Below are 22,137 nucleotides of genomic sequence, written 5' to 3'. Positions count from 1 at the left end.
AATCCCAAGGTCCTTCCATGGTGGGATCCAATGGGTGTTCTTGCGTAAAGCTGTGGTCGGTAATTGTTGGAGACCCATTTGAATGAACTATTCTCTACGGCCTGCTGTCTCAATACGGGGCGCATGTTCCTGTTTTTCGATAGCAACTGTAGAGCTTATGTAGCTAGACAGGATCAAGGATGTGTTTATAGCGCGGTACATTTGGTTTTTGAATCATTGAATCGTTGAAGAGGTCTTAATTTCCCCTAAAATTTTCGTGCATGTAGGATCGAAGCCACCTCTAGTCCACTGGATACCTAGTCCCTCCCTGACGCCGAATCTCGTCCATTGTCTCCATCACGCGGATAGTCTCCGCCTGTGGGATTATGGAGCTCTCCAACCGCCCGCTCAGGACATCCAGCGCGATATTGTCTGCCTGATGCTGGAATCCCAGCCCTGGAGCGGAAAAGTCGTACTGCTTGCCCTCACCACGCGTCATGTTGGCTTCTGACTCCCCTCCAAATGCTGGATAGACAGTAAAGGCCTCTGGCAGCGAAGGACAGGCCCCGTGAACCTCAACAGACCCAGTTATCCCGTAAATTTGAGCCAACAATCGGGGTTGCCATTGGCCATGGTTGTGGAGGTGATGATCCCCTGCCTGCCAGTCAATGGGTACTGAAGGATGGCGCTGGTGTTGATCTCGACGTCCTCCCAGTGCGTCTGCGCGGCTGAAATTTTCGGTCCCTCCCGGTCTGCTTCGAGCGAGGGGTCGAGGCCCAGCATAACCCAGGTCAACGAGTAAATGCCCATGTCTAGCAATGAACCTGCGCCCAGGGAGTTCTGGCGGTAGTACTTGTCGAGAGGTAAGTTGGGGATATCCAGATGCGAGCCAAAGTCCGATGTTGCGCGGAAGACGTCGCCAATTTCCTTGTCGACATGCAAGATGCGCTGTAGCTCACGCAGAAGGGTCAATGGCAAAGCCACATGGCCTCGGTGATGAAGACCTTTTTCTCTCTTGCAGCCTCGAAGACCTCCCTAGCCTCCCGGGCGTTGGGAGTAAAGGGCTTTTCACAGAGCACATGTTTTCCAGCCGCGATCGCATCTAGACAACTCTTCTTATGAAAGGCATGTGGGGTGCCAATATAGACAATGTCGACATTTGGGTCGTTGTAGACTTCCTCGTAGATGCCGTATATGGCTGGGGTCTCGTGTGGGCAGTACTTCTGGGCAAAGGCTTTTCCCCTGTTGACGTCGGATGTTCCAATTGCTTGCACGATATGCCGGGCTTTGGCGTCTGGCCGAGACAGAACCAGGTCGGCCAAGTACCAGGAGGCAAACTGCACGGGCGTGAGGCTTGCAATGTTTGTAATCTCCAACATGACCATCTTCCCACTGGGCTTCAGCAGCCGGCTGCAGTTCCGCAAGAGTCGATCCGTATTCCCCGGCGCGTGCAGGACATTCAAGGCGAGGATCAGGTCGTACACGCCCAATTCGAAGCCCTGCTCGGCGGGATCCGCCGAGACGTCCAAGGTCTGGTAGATCATGGGCGGATACGCGGCGAACAGCTCCTCGGCCTTTTCAAAGAAGACGGGCGATATGTCGGTGAAGGTGTAATCGTCGTATCGCTTGCTGTGATGTGGGTGGCCCGCCGGCATGTCGCGGTCGTAGGCGTTCAGCGCAGCGAGCGCGACGCTCGTGCAGCTGCCCGTGCCGGCACCGACCTCGAGCACGCGCATAGTCGGGTTCTTGTGCGCCATGATGTCGATCACCGAGGCGAGATTTTTGCGGGCTGCGTCGTGGATGGACCCGTCTGCGTAGACGCGGGCGAGGAGCTCGGCCTGGACGGCAAGGTCGATGCTGGACACGGTCCCGTCCAGGATGGCCGGCATATGGTTGTACACGAGGGCGTTGAACTCGAGCTGCGGGAAGTCGTCGGGCAGTTCGGCGAGGAGCTGTCGGATTCGGTGCTCGCGCTGCTGCGGGTCCAGACTGGTGGCGCCCTCTTCGCAGAGGACCATGCGTCCTGCAGCGGCCTCGGCCTTGACGTGGCACATCCAGTCGTAAAAGGCGTGCATCCCCTTGAGAGCCGGATCTGAGGAGAGATCCTCCCGGCACACCACGTCCAGCGCAGCACAGACATAAAGCACCGTCACCGTCTCAAGCCGGGTCCGAATGTGGTACACCTCATCGAGATACGCCACCCCCTCCGGGGCCTAAAAGCCACTATGATACAGCCGATGCGCACCCGCTGTATCCAAAAAGTCCACATCCGGCTTCCAGTGGTGCCGATAATATGGCTCTCGTGTGGTGCTCAGCCTCATCTTCTCCGCGCTCCCCTGGTTCTCAAACTGCCGCCACTTGACGGTCTTCGCCGCAATCATCTCGAACCCGTCCTCGGTCGTCAGTGTCGAGTAGGAACCCCCGCTGCGCGCTCCCTCGCTCCAGGCGACGCTGTCGATGACCCCGACCTGGTTCCGAGCCCAGCCCGCGGGGCTGATGGTCATCTCTTCGATAAAGACGGGAATCTGCGTCGCTTCCTCGCGGTCTGCGCGGCTGGTGTACACGGACGCCACGCGGCCCTGGAGGACGGCGTCGATGGTGAGAGGGTGGATGGCCTACCTGGATTCGCTGCTGGTGCTGGTGCTGGTCGTCTCATTGCTCTCCGCCGTCTGGAGGATGGGAGCCCGTGCACGAGCCCGCGACGCATGGGGAAGAACCTGAATCTCATTAATGACCCGGAACCGGGGTCCAAAATCGAACCCCCGGGACCTTAACCGCTCGTACCACGTCTCCTTGGAGATGGTCTGGTCGAAGACGGGATCCCCGCGCTCGCCGTTAAACGGCACCCTGGGCGTTTTCGCGCCATGGCACGGCTCAAAGGGAGACAATCCCCTCTGCGTGCTCAACCCACCGATCCTCGGCGACCGAGCAGATCTTGAAGCTCAGTCAGTTGCTCGAGGCCGAGGCTTCCGTCGGCTGCAGGTTGATCATGATATCCGCTGTTCCGCTGGCGGGGAGGATGAGGGCTGCTTTGATGGTCACCGTCGGGAGGTGGAATTTGGTGTCTTCAAAGTCGAATGAGGGCCCGCCCGGTGAAGGGTCTTCGGCGTATTGGGCCGCGGCTTCGATGGCCATGGCGAGGTATGCTGCGCCAGGGACGATGATGGCGCTGCCGATCTGCAACAAGGATCCATTGTTATCCACGGCCATGATCCGGTTTACATTAGAAGGGCGCATACCACATGATCTTTAATCCACGGTACATCCTCCAATCGCAGATAATTCCTCCAAACGGGCTGCAATCGATTCCCCCCGGGCAGCCGGCTCCCGATTAGATCGTGGCGTGGGTGGGTGGCGAACTTGTAGTCTTGCGTCGCCCGGTTCACAATCAGGGGATGTTTGGTCTGGTGGTTCCAGGGGTACTTGGGCAGGTCGGTGATGACTGCTGCTGGTGTCTCGGCCGAGTGACCGTTGACACGCAGCAGATCGACCGGGGAGCCCTTGGTGAACAGGCTCGTTGCCAACCGCAGCATGTCCTCCTCGGCGTCGTGGTCACGTTCTAGCGTCGCTTCGTAGGTCACTTTGGCCGCCGTGCCTAGTGAGCCGTTCTAGATGTCCTGCACTTCGGGTGAGGCGAAGATCTGCTTGATTGGGCCTTGGAGGGCGCTGTGTGGCTGTAACATGACCAGGTCAGCCAGATGGTCAAATAGTCAAGGACAGTGCTGGGCTACGATGCACATACTCCAATCTCAATCACGCAATCCACATGACGCTCTTCGGGTCCAAATTGGATCCCAAGTAACTCCTTCATCGCAGGGTCGAACAGAACCGGGCTTTCGAGGTTCATCTGCCAGTAAGTACCATCAATGTCCTCTGGTGTCAGCTGTGCAAGTGTCACCGAAGAAACCATGACCGGCGCGTTCGAATCCCTCAGGCCGCGGGCAGCTCCATTGCTCGGCCGACTCGTCGCCTCCAGAATAGCCTCACTATACACAGATCCCACCTCCTTCATACTCGGGGAATGGTACGCCTTGCCGCCCGTCGGAAGTTTCTTGCAGAGGACCCCCTGTCCCTTGAGGATACCGTACAACCGATCCATCGGCACTGTCTTGCCACTCAAGGTCACGCTCCGAGGCGAGTTGACGCACGCGACAACGACCTCGCCAACCAAAACTCCATGAGCCGCAAGGAAATTCTCCGCATCCTGCACACCCATCGCAACAGCCACCATCGTCCCGGGAGCCTGCGTCCTTTCGGCATGGACCCCCCGCAGGTACGCCGCGATGATGGCTTCCAGCGCTGTGATGAGCTGAGCCGCGTACGCGGCCGCCAACTCGCCGGATGAGCGACCGATGACTGCGTGCGGCTTCACGCCCCAGTCACGGAGGAGATCAATGAGTGCAATCTGGATCGCGGTGCAGATTGGTTGGGAGAAGGAGACGTCGCTGATTCGGCTTGATGCGGCGGGTTCGAGGACGATTTCTACCGTACCATGCAACAGGATTGGTTAGATGGGCTGACTGGAAGAGAAATGGAATCTCGGTAGGGCGCCAACGTACCTTCCAGTGACCAGTTCGGACGCCCCGCCTTCAGCTGGGACACGGCCAGGTCAGGCGCTTGAACGTGCGCTGCACGCAGGGGTAGCACTCCAGCAGCTGGCGGCCCATCTCCGCCCACTGGGCGCCCTGCCCGGTAAATGCGAACGCAACGACAGGAGGACTATGATTTACACGACTGCTCACCGGCTCCCCAAGCGTCAGACGCCCCGAATCGTTTATCTCCAAGGGAATCACGGCGCGGTGCGGGAAGCGCGAGCGCTGCGCCACCATGGTGTACAGGAGCTGGTGGAAATCATAGGACTGGCTGTCGACAATCCGGAGCATGGTGCCCAACCTCTCGCGGAGGGAATACTCGTCCTGCCCGGTGACTGGTAGCAGGAAGCGTTTTTGGATGATGCTGTCGTATGAACTGGGACTGGTGGAAGGCTCAGGCAGGCCCATGGCTCGGAAATACTCTTGGACTCCGTCCATCATGACGTGCCCGTTGGCTCCGCCGTAGCCAGACGAGTTGACCGAGGCCCGCTTGGCCTTGTCCGCTGGCCAGGGCGTATTCCGGGTGAGGACGGCCAGGGCGCCGCCTCTCAGATCCACTGGCCCGGCAGCAAGCAGACCGTTAGCTGTCCCGAGTCCTTTTGCACTTGAAATCCAGGGTCAAAAATCCAGGGGCCAAGGGACTCACATGCAGGATTCAGCCTCTCCACCCCAATCGTCCCGGGGATCACCCCATTCTCAATCGCCAAGGCAACCTTGATGATACTCGTGATGGCCGAACAGGTCTCTCCGTGCCCGAAGCCTTTACTATGGCCAAAGGAGGCGCCGCAGATCGCTGCTAAGGAGCAAACTTTCAGCCACACCAGAATCACCGAAGTCATGGGAAGATGAGGCTTGAAGCTACACAACAGGAGAACACGGTATTAAAAGCTACCGAGCTATTAATGGGTCTGATCGGAAGATTTAGAGAGCCGGACCGCTTTAAGAACAACAGAGAGTGATGGCCTGGCCTAAGCGCGCGCCAGACTCGCGACCTGGAGGCCTAACAATTTACCCACGACGCGGTGGGCATGAGACACTTATTGTCTCCTGGTGAGCAGGCGCCTCGTCGCTCAGGCTGACATTGCGCCCGACAAACACTGCCACTATCCTGAAAGGCAGAATTGTGATCACCGCGCAGCCGTGCGCTGCGTGACCCAACCAATACCAAGGCAGCCTTCTTCATCGGCGTATGCAGTCACCGCCACATCTGCAGGCTCAGCCATAGAAAAAGCAATGAACCGTTCTGGCTCTACCATAGGATAGCGTCGCTAGCACCGCCGCAGTGCCCGACTGGCGGCTGGCCGAATCCAATATAGCGGACTGCTTGGGATACAGGTGCTCATGGTGTTCAAGTACGTCTTCAGCTGTGGTTCTTAATTTACCAAATCCTAATCATACTAGGTCTGTTACCCGATGGAACTACAATGGACGTGAGCTTTAGACCAGGTAGGACCTCGATCAAGGCTCGTGGTAGTCAAGCTGGCCTAGTACACATATTTTCGGCTGATTCCTCAGGGTTCTGGGCATCTGTGGGGCTATAATTGGTATACCTCCTAAGGCGCACGTCTGTTCCTATGCTGATTAGTCTAAAAATCTTATTATCCAACTCCAAGTCAAGTAACCGACAAGGAGTTTACACTTCGCTTCCCATTGGCCCTTAATTTTTCTGGCTCGTCTCGGCATTCTTTTTCTTTGAAAAAAATGCCGTGGATGATCGAGATGTCGCATGTTCTGGGGAGAAAAAGAGTAAATTGGGAGTCCGTGCGCGTGGGGCATCCTATTATTTTGCATTTTCATTCGGTTTCCACCCCCTATGACGTTACTTGTTTGACCTAGCTGTCCAATCAACCACTCAGCTTCACAAAGTCGAAGCACACTACTGATCCTGGCGCTTAATGGGGGTTGCTTCGAGCTTTGATGTGAGACACAAAAGGATAAGTTCTGCTGACTGAACCCAGTAAGCGAAGCGCTAAGGGGCACGATGAGACTGAAGGCAAGGTGTGCTGCAAAATAAGACTGCGGCGCTTAGTTGTGGGTCAGCTTCCATAGTCATGCATCACTCTCAGCCCAGTACACAGTACTAATTATCTGAACAAGCCTACGACGCTAGCCCGTGCCTTGAGAGAGCCAGGTTGTCGTCCAACCACATTTTTGGAAGCCAAAGTTCCTCCTACGGAGCCACGGCTCTAATTCTATATTTATATACTCTCTAACTAACGGCGCTTAAATTACTGGCTGGCATTTCTCCCAGCGAGGATGGCGTTGCCCGTTCGGCGCATACATTATCGATAGAGCAGGGTAATTCTCAATATATAAGACCTCACACAAACCCAAGCACTGATTCTACCAGAACAGCGACCAAGCGTCTTATAGCTTTTAACCTTCTACTGCTCTTTTGCTATTTAACCCTTCATTACATTTGGAAAATTTCCCAGGGATATCGCTATTGAAGATGGGCTCCCAGAGTTCGGACAAACGTGAGGATCCTCTTCCAACTGCTTACAAGCTCAATAATTCTCATGTCGTTTAGTAACAGCCGATGCTCAAATTATGGACTTTTTATGCTTTAGCCCTTTTCGATGGGATAGTTAAGAGGGGACTGAGGTTAAATTCTTAAGGCAGCGAGATTGTAGGTTTAACATCCCGTACAGCAAAGCCATTATACTGATATTCTCTGCAGTTGAGGATTTTAGCGGTTTTCAGACAGCAACGCAGGATATATTGAAAACCGTGCCAATAAAAGCACAGGCATTATTCCTGTAGGCTCATTGGAATTCTTCATAGACGGTATGTTCATAGGATATATTAGAGTCATGTCCTCGGACACTTTGAGCGAAATTCGAAAATACCAAGGCAATGGAGACTTTGCCTCTGGCTTAGGATTGGATCTTAGAGCCCCTTAACTGGAGTCGTACCATTCTGCATTTCATAGAGTCGGCTTGAATCGGGTATTTGGTAGGTTAAACATGACTTCTCTTTCATACGACCGCTCACTGTTATAAGACATGCGCTTCAGTGCTGGCACTGCTAATCAGCCCGAGGCCCGAAATTATATCCCATGTCAGCTACAGCCTTCAGAGCGAAGGCCTAATCTTGTGTATTACCGGTACGAACTTAGAAACAAACGCTTGATATGCCTTTTTACAGAGAGACAAGTGGCATCTTCTTTCACCATACCAGATAGGGACCGAGAAACAATGGAATCCATTAGAAGACTTGAGAGATTGTCAACAACACAAGCACTCTCCCTTCATCCATTTTTATGCCACTTAGTTCTTCTTTATCACGTGGTGGACACTAGGAATAAGCCCCTAAATAATTCCTTCCATAGGCTTCTTGCAATTGAATCACAACTCTTCGATGGATCCTTGATCAAGACGAGGCCGGCTGATGGTTTCGGCCCGCAGGTTTAGGATTTGCACGAAATCTTGCGGTCTTTGATCACCCTGGAGCATTCCAACGAATCTGATTATTCATTGATTGGCAAGATTCTTATGGACCTTGACTTGCTTTCCCGCGAGTCCTCTCTTGACGCTAAGTTTGCCTTTGATACCGAGTCTGAGGCCCACATACGGAGGGCCTTCCTATGTTTACAGCATGTTTGCGACGATAGGAGGAGAAGATGTAAAAACCGCAAGCAAAGAGCCCAAAATTTGGTGGAATTGGTAAGCTCTCCCGAAGCAACTACCGGTCTCAGTGCTAAAAAAAATGTGTAGGTCTATAATCTCACGGCTAATTGTGACAGCCTAACTTCCCTGGAGATAGCAAGGAAGAACGCTGATATTGTAAGGGATATGAAAAGCGACAGTGAATCCATGTATGCTATCTTGATAGTCACTATGCTTTATCTTCCAGCAAGCTTGGTCTGTGGCTTCTTCGGCACCAATTTCTTTGCTCTTGAGGCTAAGAATGATGGCCGTCTCACATTCTTAGTGTCCGACCTGTGTTGGATATACGGCCTTTCTATAGTTCTACTTACAACCTTTACCTTCTCAGTTTGGCTGGGGTGGCAGAGAAGGAGGAAAGGGGAGGAATAGATGGCAGATAATATTCAGCAGATAAAATTGATGTCTTGTATATTATCCTTCCTCTTATGAAACCTTCGCGAACAGCCTGGCAACCAACTATATCAAGCTGGTCGAGCAGTAGAACGCTACAGACCAAGATGGGAAGCTGATCTCTATCAAGATGTAGAAGAACTCACTGAAATTCTACGTCGTATTAGGCTAGAAAGAGGAACGAAGACGGGAGGAACGGCAACAGCAGGAGGCGCGAGAAAGGGCGTCCGCGTTGGCCCTAGATGCAGCTCCATGGTACCCTTTAGCATACGCAGTTGCCACTTACGCAGTATGCCGTTTAGCTATTGAGGGGTTGAGCTATACCTGCAGAGAATGTGGTCAGAACCTTCATACCGTATGTCAGCCTGCATTCGATCAACAGCTAGCCGAAGGAAGACGACCATTATGTGCAAGCTGGTATGTGATCTAGTTCTCTGGCGAAAGTAACGCTTATAATCTGTCTAGCCATCGACGTGCGAGTTTCACTCGTAGAATACTACGCCCTCCAGGTCCTAGGCCCGATGTGGCCAGAATAAAACGCATGGCCAGCCCAGATCAAGTGTGCGTGATATGCGACGTTGTTATTTACGGGCAATTCTGTACTTGTAGAGAATGCAATCGAAAAATACATGAAAGATGTATGGATGATTATGTAATTATGCAAGGAGGACCTAGGCGGCCTGCGCCGTGCCCAACCTGGTATATGCTATCCATTGAACTTCTAGCATTTACTAATACTGTATATGTCCAGTCGTTATGAAATGGGATACGATTCTGGCTCCATATACGACCCTTACGTGGTCGATTGGGAAATAAACCAACAATACAGAGAAGAGCGACAGCGCTATTTGAGCCGACAACCCGAAGCTGTGCAACAGCAGGATGAAGCCGAATCACTGACTACTCACGAAGCTAGGGAACAGCACCGGAATTTGAGCAGACAATGGGAATTGAGACAGCCTGCAAACCTCATACAACAAGATCAGGTCAGCGGGGTAAGACGGCGTACCCAAACTCGCCGAACCCCGCTATCAGCGCAGCGGGGTTTTTGAACAGCAGGGAGCTTTGCCGCTGCGAGAGGTTGTTGGAAGGCATAACGAGGGATTTTTTAATACAGAGGTGGTGGTGGTGGTGTATTCATACCCTGACCCCTCGCCGAAGTTGAGACACTGGATTGAGGTACAAGTGTTATCACATTGATCTATATGAGAAGCTCCAGCTATTTATAGCCGCAGCAGTCCATCTCCCTGCTGCCTAGCGGAGTGCCAGCCTAACAGGCAGCCACTCCTACAGGTATATATATCACGTGACCTGGGATCCAACTCTCCCCCTGTGCCAAGTTCCCGCTCTCAGCATCCCGCTGACCCCCCCGCGCCTCCTTTATCTAACCCCAAACAGCCCGCTGGCAACATGGATCCTCAAAGCCGCAGCCGCAGCACAAGCGACGGCATCGATGTCTTACAGTACTCTTTTGTCAAGATTGGGCAACCCTCTATCGAGATTGCACCCGAGCAACAGCCACAAACGCCCAGCCTGGTCCCTAACTCCGTCAAGGTGGTTGGCGCGCTCACAGCCTTTCTGCTCGAAACCGGAACCGTCTCAGGCACTGAGATCTCGCTGTGGGAGAAACAGGTCGCGGAGGTAGAGAGCGAGATCCGCACACGGCGGGCCTCCATGAAAACATCGGGAAGACGCCGCTTCGACATTCGCGCTATGCCTGAGAGCACTGCCCAGACTTTGCTAAACCGGTTGCTATAGTTCTAATAGGGCTGGAGTATTTTTTGGGGGGGGGCGGAGGGGGGGTAACCCGAAGGAATCTTTTCCTTGATCGTGTTCTACAGCAGGGGCGCTGTGTCGGGCTTCGTTTCTCACGCCCCTGTCTTTGTGCCAGCAAACCTGTCGAGCTTACTTACAAATGAGCTACCACTCGCCATTAGGGCTAGGGTTAACCATTGAAAGACAGCCGAAAGTGAGGAAAGCAAAAGAAGATTCCATCTGTAGAGGTTCAATCTATTCAAGCTGACTATATCTTCCATCCGGTTCATTCCCACCGTCGCCAATAATCACTAACTACAAGTACACACCTGTTGCAACAAGGCATCTTCTTACACCTCTACCCAATGGCGGTTGCGTTCCTCCAAAGACGGTTGAGTTCCTGCTCACAACGAGGATGAGGAAGCTCATACAACAAAAGCCCCGTATATGACGCCCTGCCACAGTTTCCTGAGCAACGGTTATCGTCAGTGGAGTCTAGACGGTGAGGGCTATACTTGTTGCCGTCAATTTCAATCTGGAACCTACATCCGGGGAAGACCTCAGGGCCTTCATTCACAAATGTAAATTCCGTGCCGCAGAAGTCGAAGGATTCGTTGTTGTCGGGCACCTTGCAGATGTCGGGGGTTTGCTCGATACTTCCCAGGATCACGTCGGAGCTGCAATGTAAGCCTAGAAAGGTTAGGTTCTGTTTCTATGACTCTAAGTGTAAGTGCACCTACCAGGCGAATAAACCTCCCAGGCGTAGTAGCCGGGTGTACCTGGTGCAGAGGGGCTCGTAACTGAGCGACTAAAACACACTGCGAAAGTTTCTACTGGGGGCTCCTCTTCCTCCGGAGGAGGCTGGCCATGGGGGTTCTCGGGGTCCTTGGGGTCGTAATAGTCCGGGGGGTGAGGGACTTCCGGGTCCGGATCACAATAGTACCCCTTGCAAAGCTCGCCACCACAGTTATCATTGCTGCCGCACTCAGGGGCAGACGGACCCTCTTCCCAGTCTATTGTCTTGCCGGGACCGCGGTTGTTGTCACCGGGGATATATGGGCAGCTACTTCCGCCACCTGCACCGCCATCCTGCCGCCGACGTCTGGCTGGATTGCCGTTCTGGCCAGCGCCGCAAGGCTCCACGGGCTGGCTAGGATTCTCCGGCTCATCTTCGAGATTGTCTTTAATGGACGGGTAGACCTTGGCCCATTCCTCCTCCGACCCGAAGTCGCGCAGACAGCTGTGTTCGCCGACCTGGCCATTCTATATAATCGGCCGCCTTTCTTCAGGCTTTACCTCAGGTGTATTGCCATAGTGGGCAACGGCAAAGCGGCGCGTAAGAGCTGGATGAGCTTCTTGACGTTAGCCGGCTTGTTCAGCTGAGACTGCCAACGGGACGGCACTGCGCGGAAGTAATTGGCCAGCGCGGCGACCTGGGGGGCGGCTGCAGCAATCAGTCTTAGGCCAGTATGGGTATATTCTAATGGTCTAGATTGACCTACAAAATGAAGTGCCATCGCAGCTTTCCATTTCATTCTCCTTCCCCTGGTCCGGGTATTTGGGATAGTGGACATCATCCCCCGGAGCAAATGCCGCGACAAAAGGGGAGTAGTTGGAGAAACCGGCCCTTTTAGTCTGCTAGTCAGATGCAGAAACCACCATCATATTCGGAATGATTTCGGCGAATAGGGCAGGATACTGGTAGACAGGCTCCTTATCCTTATCAAGTTCATCTGCATTGTTGCCAGCCGCCGCAATCAAGACGACGTTCTCCGCATCAAGCTTCTCTAGAAGTTCCCCTGCAACGAGAAAGCGCTGTCAGTAGATAAGGGCCAGAGACGCTGCTGCTACTTACGGAATTTGTCCAGAAACGCTGGTGGAATGGCATTAGCAAGAAGGACCCAGCTCATGACAACGGCCGATTTGCCCTGCCTTTCTTTCTTCCTAATATTATCCAGCACGTTCTGGAAGTGCGAAAGCATCTCTTCGTAGAAGAAACTCATCCAGCCGAAAACCTTTGTATTCGGATACTGGTTTTTAACCATGACCAAGGTGCACGTTGGACAAATGCCCACGGATTTTCCCACCACTTGGGCAGCTCCATGCCGAAGAGCGACAGCATCCGGACCGATTATGAGATCGGGCATAACGCGCCTCGCGGCAAGGTGCTCAATGTTACTGCCGTCAAGCTCCTACATTCTATTTGTTAGCAGACAGACGGTGGAACAAGATGGAGAACAAACATCGTGACCATCCTCCCAGATGCCGCCTTCAAAACTCAAGTACACATATGTGTCCTTAGCGTCGACCGAGTCGTAGTGATACGAGTACGCCCCTTGGGCAGTGTCGATGCTCCCGCTCTCCTCCGTACGCCAGATACGGTTCTTTGGCATAGACACTTGCGAAGGCCCCCAGTAGGGCGTGTTTCGCGTCAAGCGGAAATTCTCCTGTCGCTTGTCGCCCGGCAACTCGACCCGGACGGTGCCATTCAGTGGACTGGGGTCTGTATTCGGTTCGGAGTCAATCTTATTTAGCAGCTTCTCCGACGCACTACCGGGAGCCTCAGAGCGAGAGAAGAGGTGCCGGTCTTGGGGTTTGCGTTTGCCCGCCGCAGTGAAGGGAAGTCCCATTTTGTTGTTCCTCTCCTCGTAGTAGTATGCGTACAGGACATCAGGCTGCGCGTTTACCCGTCTCAGTTAGTCTTGTGTACAAGTTGAGTACAAGTTGAAAAATAGCTAGACTTACCGATCGCCTCAGAGCATCCATGGTATCTTGACCAAGCATGGGAACCCAGTAGAACGACACCCAATCTTCCGTGGTTAGTCCGACCGCAACGTAGTCATCATACCCCTGCAGCAAGCTCGGGATCGAACCCACATTCGCAGAGTCCTTGGGGTAGACAATGGCTGGAGCTGGGCATCCAATTGGGGGCGGCACATATTCGCCCTCGACGGGCATTGTTGGCAGGGGGCAAGCTGTTGCAGTACTCGTTGTAGACGTCTCCGTGCCCGTTGGGGCGCAGCCGTAGACTGTCGCGCAGTACGAGGAAGTTGAAGTGACGGTGGAGGTAGCTGTCCCAACAAGTGTCTCCGAGTGCGTTACCGTTGTGGAGCAAAGCTCCGCCGACTTGGTCTCACAGGGCGGTTTGTCGCTGTAGGTGAGCTGATTGTCACGACCGACGCTGCAAGGGAATCTCAGGTGAGCCCAAGTCCTGTTAGTCTGGGGCAGAGCGAATGAATCCTTACGTGATTTCCGGCCAGGGAGGTAACGGCGGGTTGATAACAGTCCATTTGGGGTCCGGAGGCGGGCCTAAGATATTTGGAGGCGGCGGACCGCTGTCGGTGAGGTAGAGTCAAGATATGTCAGCCTTGAAATACATGGTTTCTAACAAGGGGTTGGACTCACGGTGGGTAAACACCTGGGGGTAGGCTCCATCGGAGCGATTTGACTCTGCCTCCACCGCAAAACTGGAGACGATTAGCACGGGCTGCCCTTGCAAAAAGGGAAATACTACATACATTGAAGAACCATAGGTTGCAGCTCGTAATGATCCCACCGCCGCCATCATCGTCATCGCCGTTGTCGTCGTCGTCGTCACCATCATCGTCACCATCGTCATCGTCGTCATCGTCGTCGTTATCGTCGTCGCTATCCTCAACAGGCGCGACAATGTACGGATCAATAGTTCGCCAAGTAGGCAACGCGGTCTGGGTTGGCTATCAATCACGGCAGTATTAGCACCTTCAAGTCAACAAAGGGTCGATCGTGAAATACCTCGGTGGGCCCTGGGTCAGGTATGCTCGTTGTCTGAATTGGAGGTAATGGAGGTAATTCCCAGTCCTCGTCTTCATCGTTATCGTCATCACCATCACCACCAGATGACGGGCCTTTGGTAACGGCCGGCCAAGGGGGAAGGCTGAGAACGCGTGTGGTCGTGCCGCCTTCACCGTCGTCCAGGCTCACGGTGACGGGGTCAATAGGAATGCTGACCCCAACCCACAGTGAGCTCGTGTCTTCATTCCGGCTGATATTGACGTTGGAGTACGACAACTCGTCGGTGGTGATGGCAGGCAGGTCAATGGTGATCGTTGTGGTCTGCGTTACAAACACGGTGAGAACTTCGCCGCCCTCAGTGGTCTCAGATGTACTTCCATACAAAAGCGAAGTAGTGTACTGTCCTGGATCGATGGTGGTTGGCGAGGGAAGCTGGCTGGGGGGAAAGACCAGCACGCATGGTGGCTCGCACCAGGCATCGGCATCCTGGTAGACGATAGGGTCCAGATAGACAGGGTCGCCGGTGCTGGCACGCCGTCCTTCCTATTGTGGTCTGGTGGTTAATGACAGTCCTCCAGCAATTGAATGCGCACTCACTCCTTGGAGATCAATGGCCCAGTCAGTTGTACCACCACAGTTGAGGCCCTCGTACTGGTCACGCCGGCGGTCTTTGGTCTCGTCGGTCATGTACGCCACCCACTCGACCGAGTCATAGACCAGGTAGTCTGTATCAGTGTCCTCGTCATACCAGCTTTTAATGGCACCACCTTCCTCCACGATCTAGCTGATCTCGAAGTTGGAGATGTAGCCGCCGGTCTCCGTGCACCTGCCGGGCTTTGCAGGTGAATCGTTCCTCCCGCCGAGAAAGGTGCCTGTTCATGGGTTAAATCACATACATCGTGGAAGGGTCATGTCAAGGGACAAGGTGAGAAGGAAACGTACACAGTGGGCCGCGGCAGGTCGCATCAGCCATCTTGAAGGACCTTCCATAGCTGGCCACACCCACAACGATCTTGTGTGAGGGGACGCCCGCCTTGGTCATCATGACTAGGGAGCCGTGGGTCTGCGTGGAGTTGACGTGAGACCGGAGACAGTTCCCTGCTGGACACCCCTCCATGGACCATTCTCTGCCCACATCCTATTGACCTGTGTTCAACGTGAGTTAGCCTCGAGTGACCGTTTGCTGCGCTTGAAGAACCCACCATGAAAGTCATATGTCATATGAATGAAATAATCCACCACGGGCGCCATCTTAACAGGGAAGCCCTTGAGATACCAGAAGGAAGCTGCCGTGGCAATCGACACTGATTTGCCTTCGGGCAGCTTGTCCCGGATGAGCTTAACGAACTCGAGGTAGTTCTCGCCATCGTCCTCCTGGCCGGGATCCGAGCCTTCAATGTCAGTAGCACCAGGATACTCCCAGTCAAAGTCGAGGCCATCCAAGCCGTTGTCGAGAGCAAAGTTGACGACATTCTCGGCAAACCTCTCCCTATTTTTAGGCGAGACCGCCAGACGAAAGAGGTCCGATGTGGCAGGCGCGTTGGAGAACTCCCACCCGCCAAAGGAAAGAATCTTCCGACAGTCCCTGTCCGCGCGGAGGAAGGCGTCCCACTGTTCTTGGTGGTCTTCCTTGATGATGACCTGCAGGTCGGAGGAGAACTCGCCAAAGGCAAAATGAATGTGGGTGTAGCCGTTCGGGATGTCATCGACAGGCATGTTGAGACAGGGGCGGTTGTAGTTCCAGCCCTCGAAATAGCCGATCTTTTTGTACAGCTCCGGTGGCTCGTCATTGTTCACCATCTCCATACCGCAGTTATCAGCGCATCCATTCTCTCCGGGCAGTGATGTACCGGGGTTTCCAGTTTCGGACTCGGAGGGAATGCAAAAGTCCACCGTGGTGCCGCACTGACCCCAAATGTTGCAGCAAACATCCAGCGGGCAGGGGTTCATCTCCGCAAGCTCCTCCGCTTCTATGTAGGAATGCAAACCGTCCTGGGCGGAATTAGATTAGACCGGGGTGAGCTGGTTCTCTTCTCTTAAGGGGCAGCGGTATGGAGACTTGGAGTCTCCAGAAGATACGTCAGTGCGTGGCCAGACTACAAGACTTATGTGCCATCTCGACGTTGGATGACAGGAGGTTTGCTTATATTCTCTGATAGTGTTATTGGCCCATAGGTAATGCACCAGCTCCAGGTACACATGGCCGTATTACCCAAAGCCATAGATTCTGAATCACTCTAGCGCCTACCTTTCAATAGTAACTCCATTTCTGATTTAATATAATGTGGCCTGAGTGAAAAAAAAAAAAAGAAAAATCCTGGCTTCCACGGCTAGGCATGCCTGGCATTGCCCCTATACACTATATAATACTATGAAGATAGAGACATTGCTGAGGAATGCGCCCGCCTCAGCGATCTGACCCATGAGGGCTTAGACTTGGCTCGACGAGGCCCTGATTGGATGCAAGGTGCGTCGACTACTATATTGTCGTGTCTTGGAACGGGGACTGAATCGTCATGTGGCGCTCCAGGCCGTTTGGCCAAGACTGCATGCATGGGCCTCTAATGCTACCCTGTGCCTAGACTACTGTATAGATAGATAGTCTAGCTGCGGACTGAAAGTACCCCCTCACTTCCTGATCTTGCACCAGGGCAGCAACGCCCAATCCGCGTGGCTATAGCAGGCACCGCGGACTTACTGTGCTTATGGAATAAGACGTTCGGATCCATGATGTAGTGCGAATAGAGGGAAAAGCCTGTCAAACACGCAGCTATCTTTCCTAGCAAATACGAGCTTAGGGTTACTCCATACCGGATTGATATACTCCTCACTCTCGAGTACATATTCGCTGTGCATCTAAGGCTTGAGAGACATGCCAGTATCGACTCTTGGGTACACATCCACTATGAATGCACGGTCCGGGTGTGGCGCTAGACGACTTGGCTAGACGACTTGGCTTGAGAACCTTGGAAGCGTAGACCTTGCAGACGGTGGTCGAGCAGAGTGCAGTGCCCGGGGTAGTCTCGCACGTTCCATTGTCACTGGCCAATGGACTCCCGGAAGCAACCTTGAACGTTCGGCAGCACTGTTAGCGTCACAGGAAATTCCCTAATTTGAATAATCACACACCACTCGTGCGAGTTGATTGTATCCGTATCCCAATGTTATGAACCTTCCTTGCAGGAGAGGGCTAGCTAGCAATAATCAAGTAAATAGATCTCAGCCATAGGGTTGTGTTCCGACTAATGGAAGTGTCTGTCATGATCCATTTATACTACCCCTACCACGAGGATTCCTCATACCTCATTCTGGACTTGAAGAGCTTTATGTATGATCGCGGTGGACCTTCCAGAATCTAAACTTGCTTGCTTAATTATATGGTGACAAGGCCTTGTGTGACTAACGTAAGCCACCGGGATGACACTTGGATAGATAATCAGAACCCGGCAATCTCGCTCTAAGGTCGACTAAATTGTTGGATGGACGTGGAATCGTACTGTTGGCGGATTGCAGCCAAATAGGCGTTTGCACCCAGCTCAAGGCCAGGACCGTGCTCAGATTGAACCTGGTAGGGTCGTGAAGGTGTACATCCGCGGCGTATTACTGACAGATCGTCTGTGATATCCATCACTCGCGCTATGAGACCCCGGACAGTTGACACATGGTGGTGTAAAGACACGCATGTCAATATGGTGAAGAGGCTTATGTGGACTTGGCGGGCGTATTCAGGGCCATCCTCTATGTATCCAGTGGTGTGTTGAGCTCAACGCAACGATCTTTGTCCTCGGATTCCAACCGCCTTTGATGAAACACGCATACGGGATACGCCTTGGAGCTTCATTAAAACACAGCCAAGACATGGACGGTGGCGATGCCCACTGTACTGACTTGAAGAGGAAAGGATGGCTCCACAGTACGGTTGAGAAGGAGCTGCACCTCGGTCCCGTCGAGACTAGGGTACAATTCAGAGTTCAGCGCACTCTAGGCTGTGTCTTTATTCTCCTGGTTTAGTTTGATCTCACGGCATCAATCCGGGCGTGGCTTGCCTGATCGGCACCATTGTGTGCCATTCCCGTAATGATCTGCGTTCACCCGCCCGTTTCCTACGACTCGAGATGTTATTTCGTAATACGCAGCAGTCTTACTCTGGACGCCGTGGAGAATAGAAAGGGGAAATCTAAACCCTACCTTTATACAACTGGCACAGCGATTGGTGGAGAGAGTGACTCGCCCCAGCCTGAAGCTTTAGACCTCAAAGCTTCGCTCTTCAGGGCGGCCCAATCGTGTCAGAGAAGTGGGACCAACGGTTCATCATCTTGTAGCGCCTTGCAGATCGTCGGGCGTATACGTATTTTCCATATCTAGATCTTTGCGGCGAGAGATGTGCGGGATATTGCCTGGACCATCTCGGCGTTGCCCTGCGTATCTACAGCCTGCCCTACACACGACTTGGTCTGGACGCCTGATCGGCGGGTGTAAGCTGCTGGCCTTTGATGTGGAAGACTTCGTCGCGCAATGTCCATGAAGGCCGCTTCCTCCATGCGCAAGACACATCACATCTATATAAACCCCCATGAGTCCCTGGAGACCTTTCCTCTCGGCAACACAGTCAATCTCAATTCCAAACCATCCTGCCTATTATCCTATCCCAAAATGAAGTACCTCACTCTCCTCACCACCTGCGCCGCCCTCCTCCCAGGCGCCCTCTCAGCCGGAATCACCGTCTGGGACGGGCCCGACTGCACGGGCAAGCAGACCGACGTGCACTTCAACGCCGACAGCACCGTGACCAACATTCCGGCCTTCTACTCGTACAAGGAGAACGGATGGGGCCAGCACGAGCAGCGGATCCAGTTCTATACGCAGAGCGGGGCGCCCGGACAGTGCAGCGGCAACTTCCTGTACGATACGTGGGCCTACGACGGCGACTACTTCCACTCGCACCAGTGCTACAATCTCATTGATCACCCGAACACGTACGAGTACTATGCGCGCTGCATCAAGTCGATTCGTCAGACTTAGGTTTGGTGGCGGCTGGACGCGCTGGATCGGTAAGTCGTGTCCTTGCTGTCTATGGCGAGCAGAGTTCTTACTGAGTCCAAGGTCTTCTCAACCAATCAGCAGATTTGGGGTGACGAGCGTGTTTGCTGGATGGCCTGGTACCCGGAAGGAAGATGCATGGTGGTGGTAGTGATCCTCAAGATGTCAGTTGTCTGCTCATTGGAGCGCTCAGCAATTCAACATTGCAGGCAGCAGATACAGGTTGGATTGGCTCAACATTCACTCACTTTGTTACTAAATTTTTGAATTTGTTCGCAAGAGAACGTCATCATGATGGCCATACTATTCAGTTTCTACTCTAACACCAGGTCCACTGCGCCCTATCGTTGTGTGGTCCCTTGCCATGGGGTCAGGTATCCTCGTCGCATAGTTCCGTAGTAGCGACAAGCTGAGCCCGATAGGTAGTACAATCAACACGATACCAAATAAACCCTCTATCAGTGAAGAAAGGCGATTTACAAGCCTTTTTTTTTTTTTTTTTTTTTTTTTTTTTTTTTTTGTCTCTCTTGCCATATTTTGTTCCACCGCGCGCGCACATTTGATTCGGCTACTACTGCGTTGCACGACCCTGTTTGCTGGGTTTTGTCCAGACTCTTATATCGTTACAGTGTATATAGAGCCCTGGTAACGACCAGCCGATTCTAATACCCGCGTCATTCACTCTATAAATCTAGTATAGACTTCCACGCCCTGCTCCTGCAGGACCGTCAATTCCATCGTGCCAGCTTTTTCAGCAACAAATTTCGTACAGTCATCTCGAATCGTCCGATTCAAATTAACCTTACGGACTCCGCATGCGACCGTTTTGAGAAGGAGCTCGTCAGAAACGGGATGCGTCCCGTGCTGAACCAAGGGGGTCCCAGGGCCCTTTGAACCGAATCTCTTCCTCTAAGCAACCATCATCTTGCTGTCGTCGCATCTCCCGGAAGCAGCCAAATAAGACTATATTACACGTCAATAGGATCCCCCAGCGGCCATCTTCAACAACCAGCATGACTTCAGGCGTAGCATACCGTTGTCCCGCCCTAGGGCGATTGGGGGAGGTCGTATGCGTTCCTTTCCCAACAGTATTCTTCAAGTTTACTCTGGTGACGTGGTAATAAACTATAAAATGTGCATCAATTAAGCTTCAATGTCAATAAGAATCTTGACATGTTTATCCTTCTCATTGACCAACGCCTTGAACCCCTTCTCCTCAACGTCCTCCATACGAATCTTGCTCGTAATCATCGGCCGAGGGTTAATTCTCCCTAAACACAGTCAGTACATCTCCATTCCAACAACCTCAAAGGAAAAAAAAAGAGGTGAGCAGCATACCCTCCGCAATCGCCTCAATAACCCTCTCAAAATCCCCCTCGTCACAAATCGCCGCGCCCACCACATGCTTCTCATACGAAACCACATCAAATGCATCGATAACCGGCTTCTCCTCCCAAAGCGAGACAATCGTCGTCATTCCCCGCACCCTTATCCCCTTCATCGCCGTATCGAATCCAGCCTGTACGCCCGAACACTCGAAGCTGATATCCGCCCCCGCGTCGTTCGTCAGCCCCCGGATTCGCGAGATGATGTCGTCGGTCACCGGGTTGAAGACGTGCGTTGCTCCGAGGGTCGTTGCGTACGTTCGGCGCTGCGCAGAGACTTCGGCGACGATTATAGTTTGCACGCCGTGTGCTTTCAGGACCTGGACGATGGCGAGGCCGATCGGGCCGCCGCCGACGACCAGGGCGGTTTTTGCGGTGGAGACGGGGCTGCGCGAGACGGCGTGCCAGGCTACTGTGAGGGGTTCGACGAGGGCTGTCCCAAGTTAGCACTATTGGGTTCGGCTGTTAAGAGATGGACTGATGGTGCTCACCACCGAGATCAAGAGGAAAGCCTTCTGGTAGCGGGATCGCGTGCTTTGCGGGGACAGCGACATGGTCTGATAATCCGCCGGCGTTGCCTAGAGCCATTATTTCAGTCTCGAATCCAGCCCCAACCGTGATACTCATCCAAGCAAAGAGGGTACATACTACTAAACCCAATAAATCCCAAATTGCGACAACAATTCGGGCGTCCAAAGACACACGACGGACAATCGCCATCTGACAGGTTCGGCCGTACAGCGACGCGGTCTCCGACTTTGAGCCCTGTAACGCCACTTCCGACCTCTTCGATTGTTCCGCTGAATTCGTGGCCGAGCGTTACGGGGAGTTGGCTGCCTGTCAGCGCGTGCGGTTTTGTGGGGATGACGATGGGGCCGGCGAGGTATTCGTGGAGGTCTGTGGGTGTTAGTTGAACAGGTTTGTTGAGAGGGTTTGGTGTACGGACCGCTTCCACAGATTCCAACGAATGCTGGGCGGATCTATCCATCCACATTAGCACAGCGCGGAATTGGAAAAATAGATGGGGACACAGACCTTAACCTGCCCCTCGCCGCAAACGGGCTCCTCAATCTGGTCGATGCGGATATCGCCGCGGCCGTGGAATCTAGCAGCCCTCATGTTGGGTTTATGTATGTTGTACGACGGGCGTGAAATAAGAAAAGAAAGTTTCTAGGGCGTTGGATCTCCTTGCGAATATAAATGAAAGTGGACCATGGCCATCCCCCAGATCCGATCGGAATTTCCCCCATTAGCGCCTGTGCCAAAGTTGGATCCGTGGCCCCGCATCCCCTCATCGATGATCATTTGATTTCTCATGGATCGCAGGGTCAAGCTACATAGCGCGTGTTGCAGATGTTTGATTTTCTTTCTAGATCGTCAGTATTTTACTTAATGTATATTTTGTGTAACGCTTGCGGTGCTTGGGAAATCCCGAGGTATGCGGAGAAAATCTGTTGTTGGAGACAACCGAGGCAGAGGGGGACACAGGATAAAGCATTAAACACGTCAAAAAAGCGCCATTCAACTCTTTTTGTTTTTATGACAATTGTCTTA

At 53.2% G+C, this 22,137-nt stretch overlaps 7 protein-coding genes across 7 annotated transcripts; 4 read left to right on the top strand and 3 right to left on the bottom strand.

The window, feature by feature from the left end:
* Nucleotides 1–284: 284 nt before the first annotated feature.
* BJX68DRAFT_229975 (uncharacterized protein) lies at nt 285–1,072 on the bottom strand. The gene has a single exon (XM_071039141.1). The coding sequence runs from the start codon at nt 787–789 to the stop codon at nt 568–570; it is 222 nt and encodes a 73-aa protein (XP_070902903.1). The 5' UTR covers nt 790–1,072; the 3' UTR covers nt 285–567.
* A 5,886-nt stretch (nt 1,073–6,958) lies between these two features.
* On the top strand, nt 6,959–8,715 carry BJX68DRAFT_229971 (uncharacterized protein). Its single transcript, XM_071039140.1, is given in 7 exon segments — nt 6,959–7,047; nt 7,060–7,062; nt 7,104–7,200; nt 7,252–7,330; nt 7,381–7,861; nt 7,985–8,236; nt 8,288–8,715. The coding sequence occupies 3 exon segments, from the start codon at nt 7,577–7,579 to the stop codon at nt 8,606–8,608; spliced, it is 858 nt and encodes a 285-aa protein (XP_070902902.1). The 5' UTR covers nt 6,959–7,047; nt 7,060–7,062; nt 7,104–7,200; nt 7,252–7,330; nt 7,381–7,576; the 3' UTR covers nt 8,609–8,715.
* A 519-nt stretch (nt 8,716–9,234) lies between these two features.
* BJX68DRAFT_229969 (uncharacterized protein) lies at nt 9,235–9,812 on the top strand. The gene has a single exon (XM_071039139.1). It carries the CDS (start codon nt 9,373–9,375, stop codon nt 9,679–9,681), a length of 309 nt encoding a protein of 102 aa, XP_070902901.1. The 5' UTR covers nt 9,235–9,372; the 3' UTR covers nt 9,682–9,812.
* Nucleotides 9,813–9,995: 183 nt separating this feature from the next.
* Nucleotides 9,996–10,653, top strand: BJX68DRAFT_229968 (uncharacterized protein). The gene has a single exon (XM_071039138.1). The coding sequence runs from the start codon at nt 10,040–10,042 to the stop codon at nt 10,385–10,387; it is 348 nt and encodes a 115-aa protein (XP_070902900.1). The 5' UTR covers nt 9,996–10,039; the 3' UTR covers nt 10,388–10,653.
* Nucleotides 10,654–10,742: 89 nt separating this feature from the next.
* Nucleotides 10,743–16,108, bottom strand: BJX68DRAFT_263557 (uncharacterized protein; the record flags this gene model as incomplete). The annotated part of the gene is made up of 15 exons (XM_071044717.1): nt 10,743–11,074; nt 11,125–11,624; nt 11,681–11,828; nt 11,887–12,011; nt 12,084–12,183; nt 12,240–12,576; nt 12,628–13,059; nt 13,130–13,565; nt 13,630–13,719; nt 13,790–13,851; nt 13,903–14,100; nt 14,159–14,701; nt 14,756–14,883; nt 15,101–15,285; nt 15,357–16,108. 15 exons carry the CDS (start codon nt 16,106–16,108, stop codon nt 10,743–10,745), a joined length of 4,368 nt encoding a protein of 1,455 aa, XP_070902899.1.
* Nucleotides 16,109–18,811: 2,703 nt separating this feature from the next.
* On the top strand, nt 18,812–19,180 carry BJX68DRAFT_263556 (uncharacterized protein; the record flags this gene model as incomplete). The annotated part of the gene is made up of 1 exon (XM_071044716.1): nt 18,812–19,180. One exon carries the CDS (start codon nt 18,812–18,814, stop codon nt 19,178–19,180), a length of 369 nt encoding a protein of 122 aa, XP_070902898.1.
* Nucleotides 19,181–20,341: 1,161 nt separating this feature from the next.
* BJX68DRAFT_279292 (2,3-butanediol dehydrogenase) lies at nt 20,342–21,771 on the bottom strand (the record flags this gene model as incomplete). The annotated part of the gene is made up of 6 exons (XM_071048706.1): nt 21,619–21,771; nt 21,530–21,563; nt 21,232–21,480; nt 21,075–21,161; nt 20,537–21,016; nt 20,342–20,469 (listed from the first exon to the last, which is right to left on the bottom strand). Exons 1-6 carry the CDS (start codon nt 21,700–21,702, stop codon nt 20,342–20,344), a joined length of 1,062 nt encoding a protein of 353 aa, XP_070902897.1. The 5' UTR covers nt 21,703–21,771.
* Between the last annotated feature and the right edge of the window lie 366 nt (nt 21,772–22,137).

This window comes from Aspergillus pseudodeflectus (genome assembly GCF_044049435.1).
Source record: "Aspergillus pseudodeflectus strain CBS 756.74 chromosome Unknown BJX68scaffold_7, whole genome shotgun sequence".
NCBI classification, from domain to species: domain Eukaryota; kingdom Fungi; phylum Ascomycota; class Eurotiomycetes; order Eurotiales; family Aspergillaceae; genus Aspergillus; species Aspergillus pseudodeflectus.
Note: the sequence above shows the minus strand (reverse complement) of the source record. Positions and strands in the feature narration are given on the sequence as shown.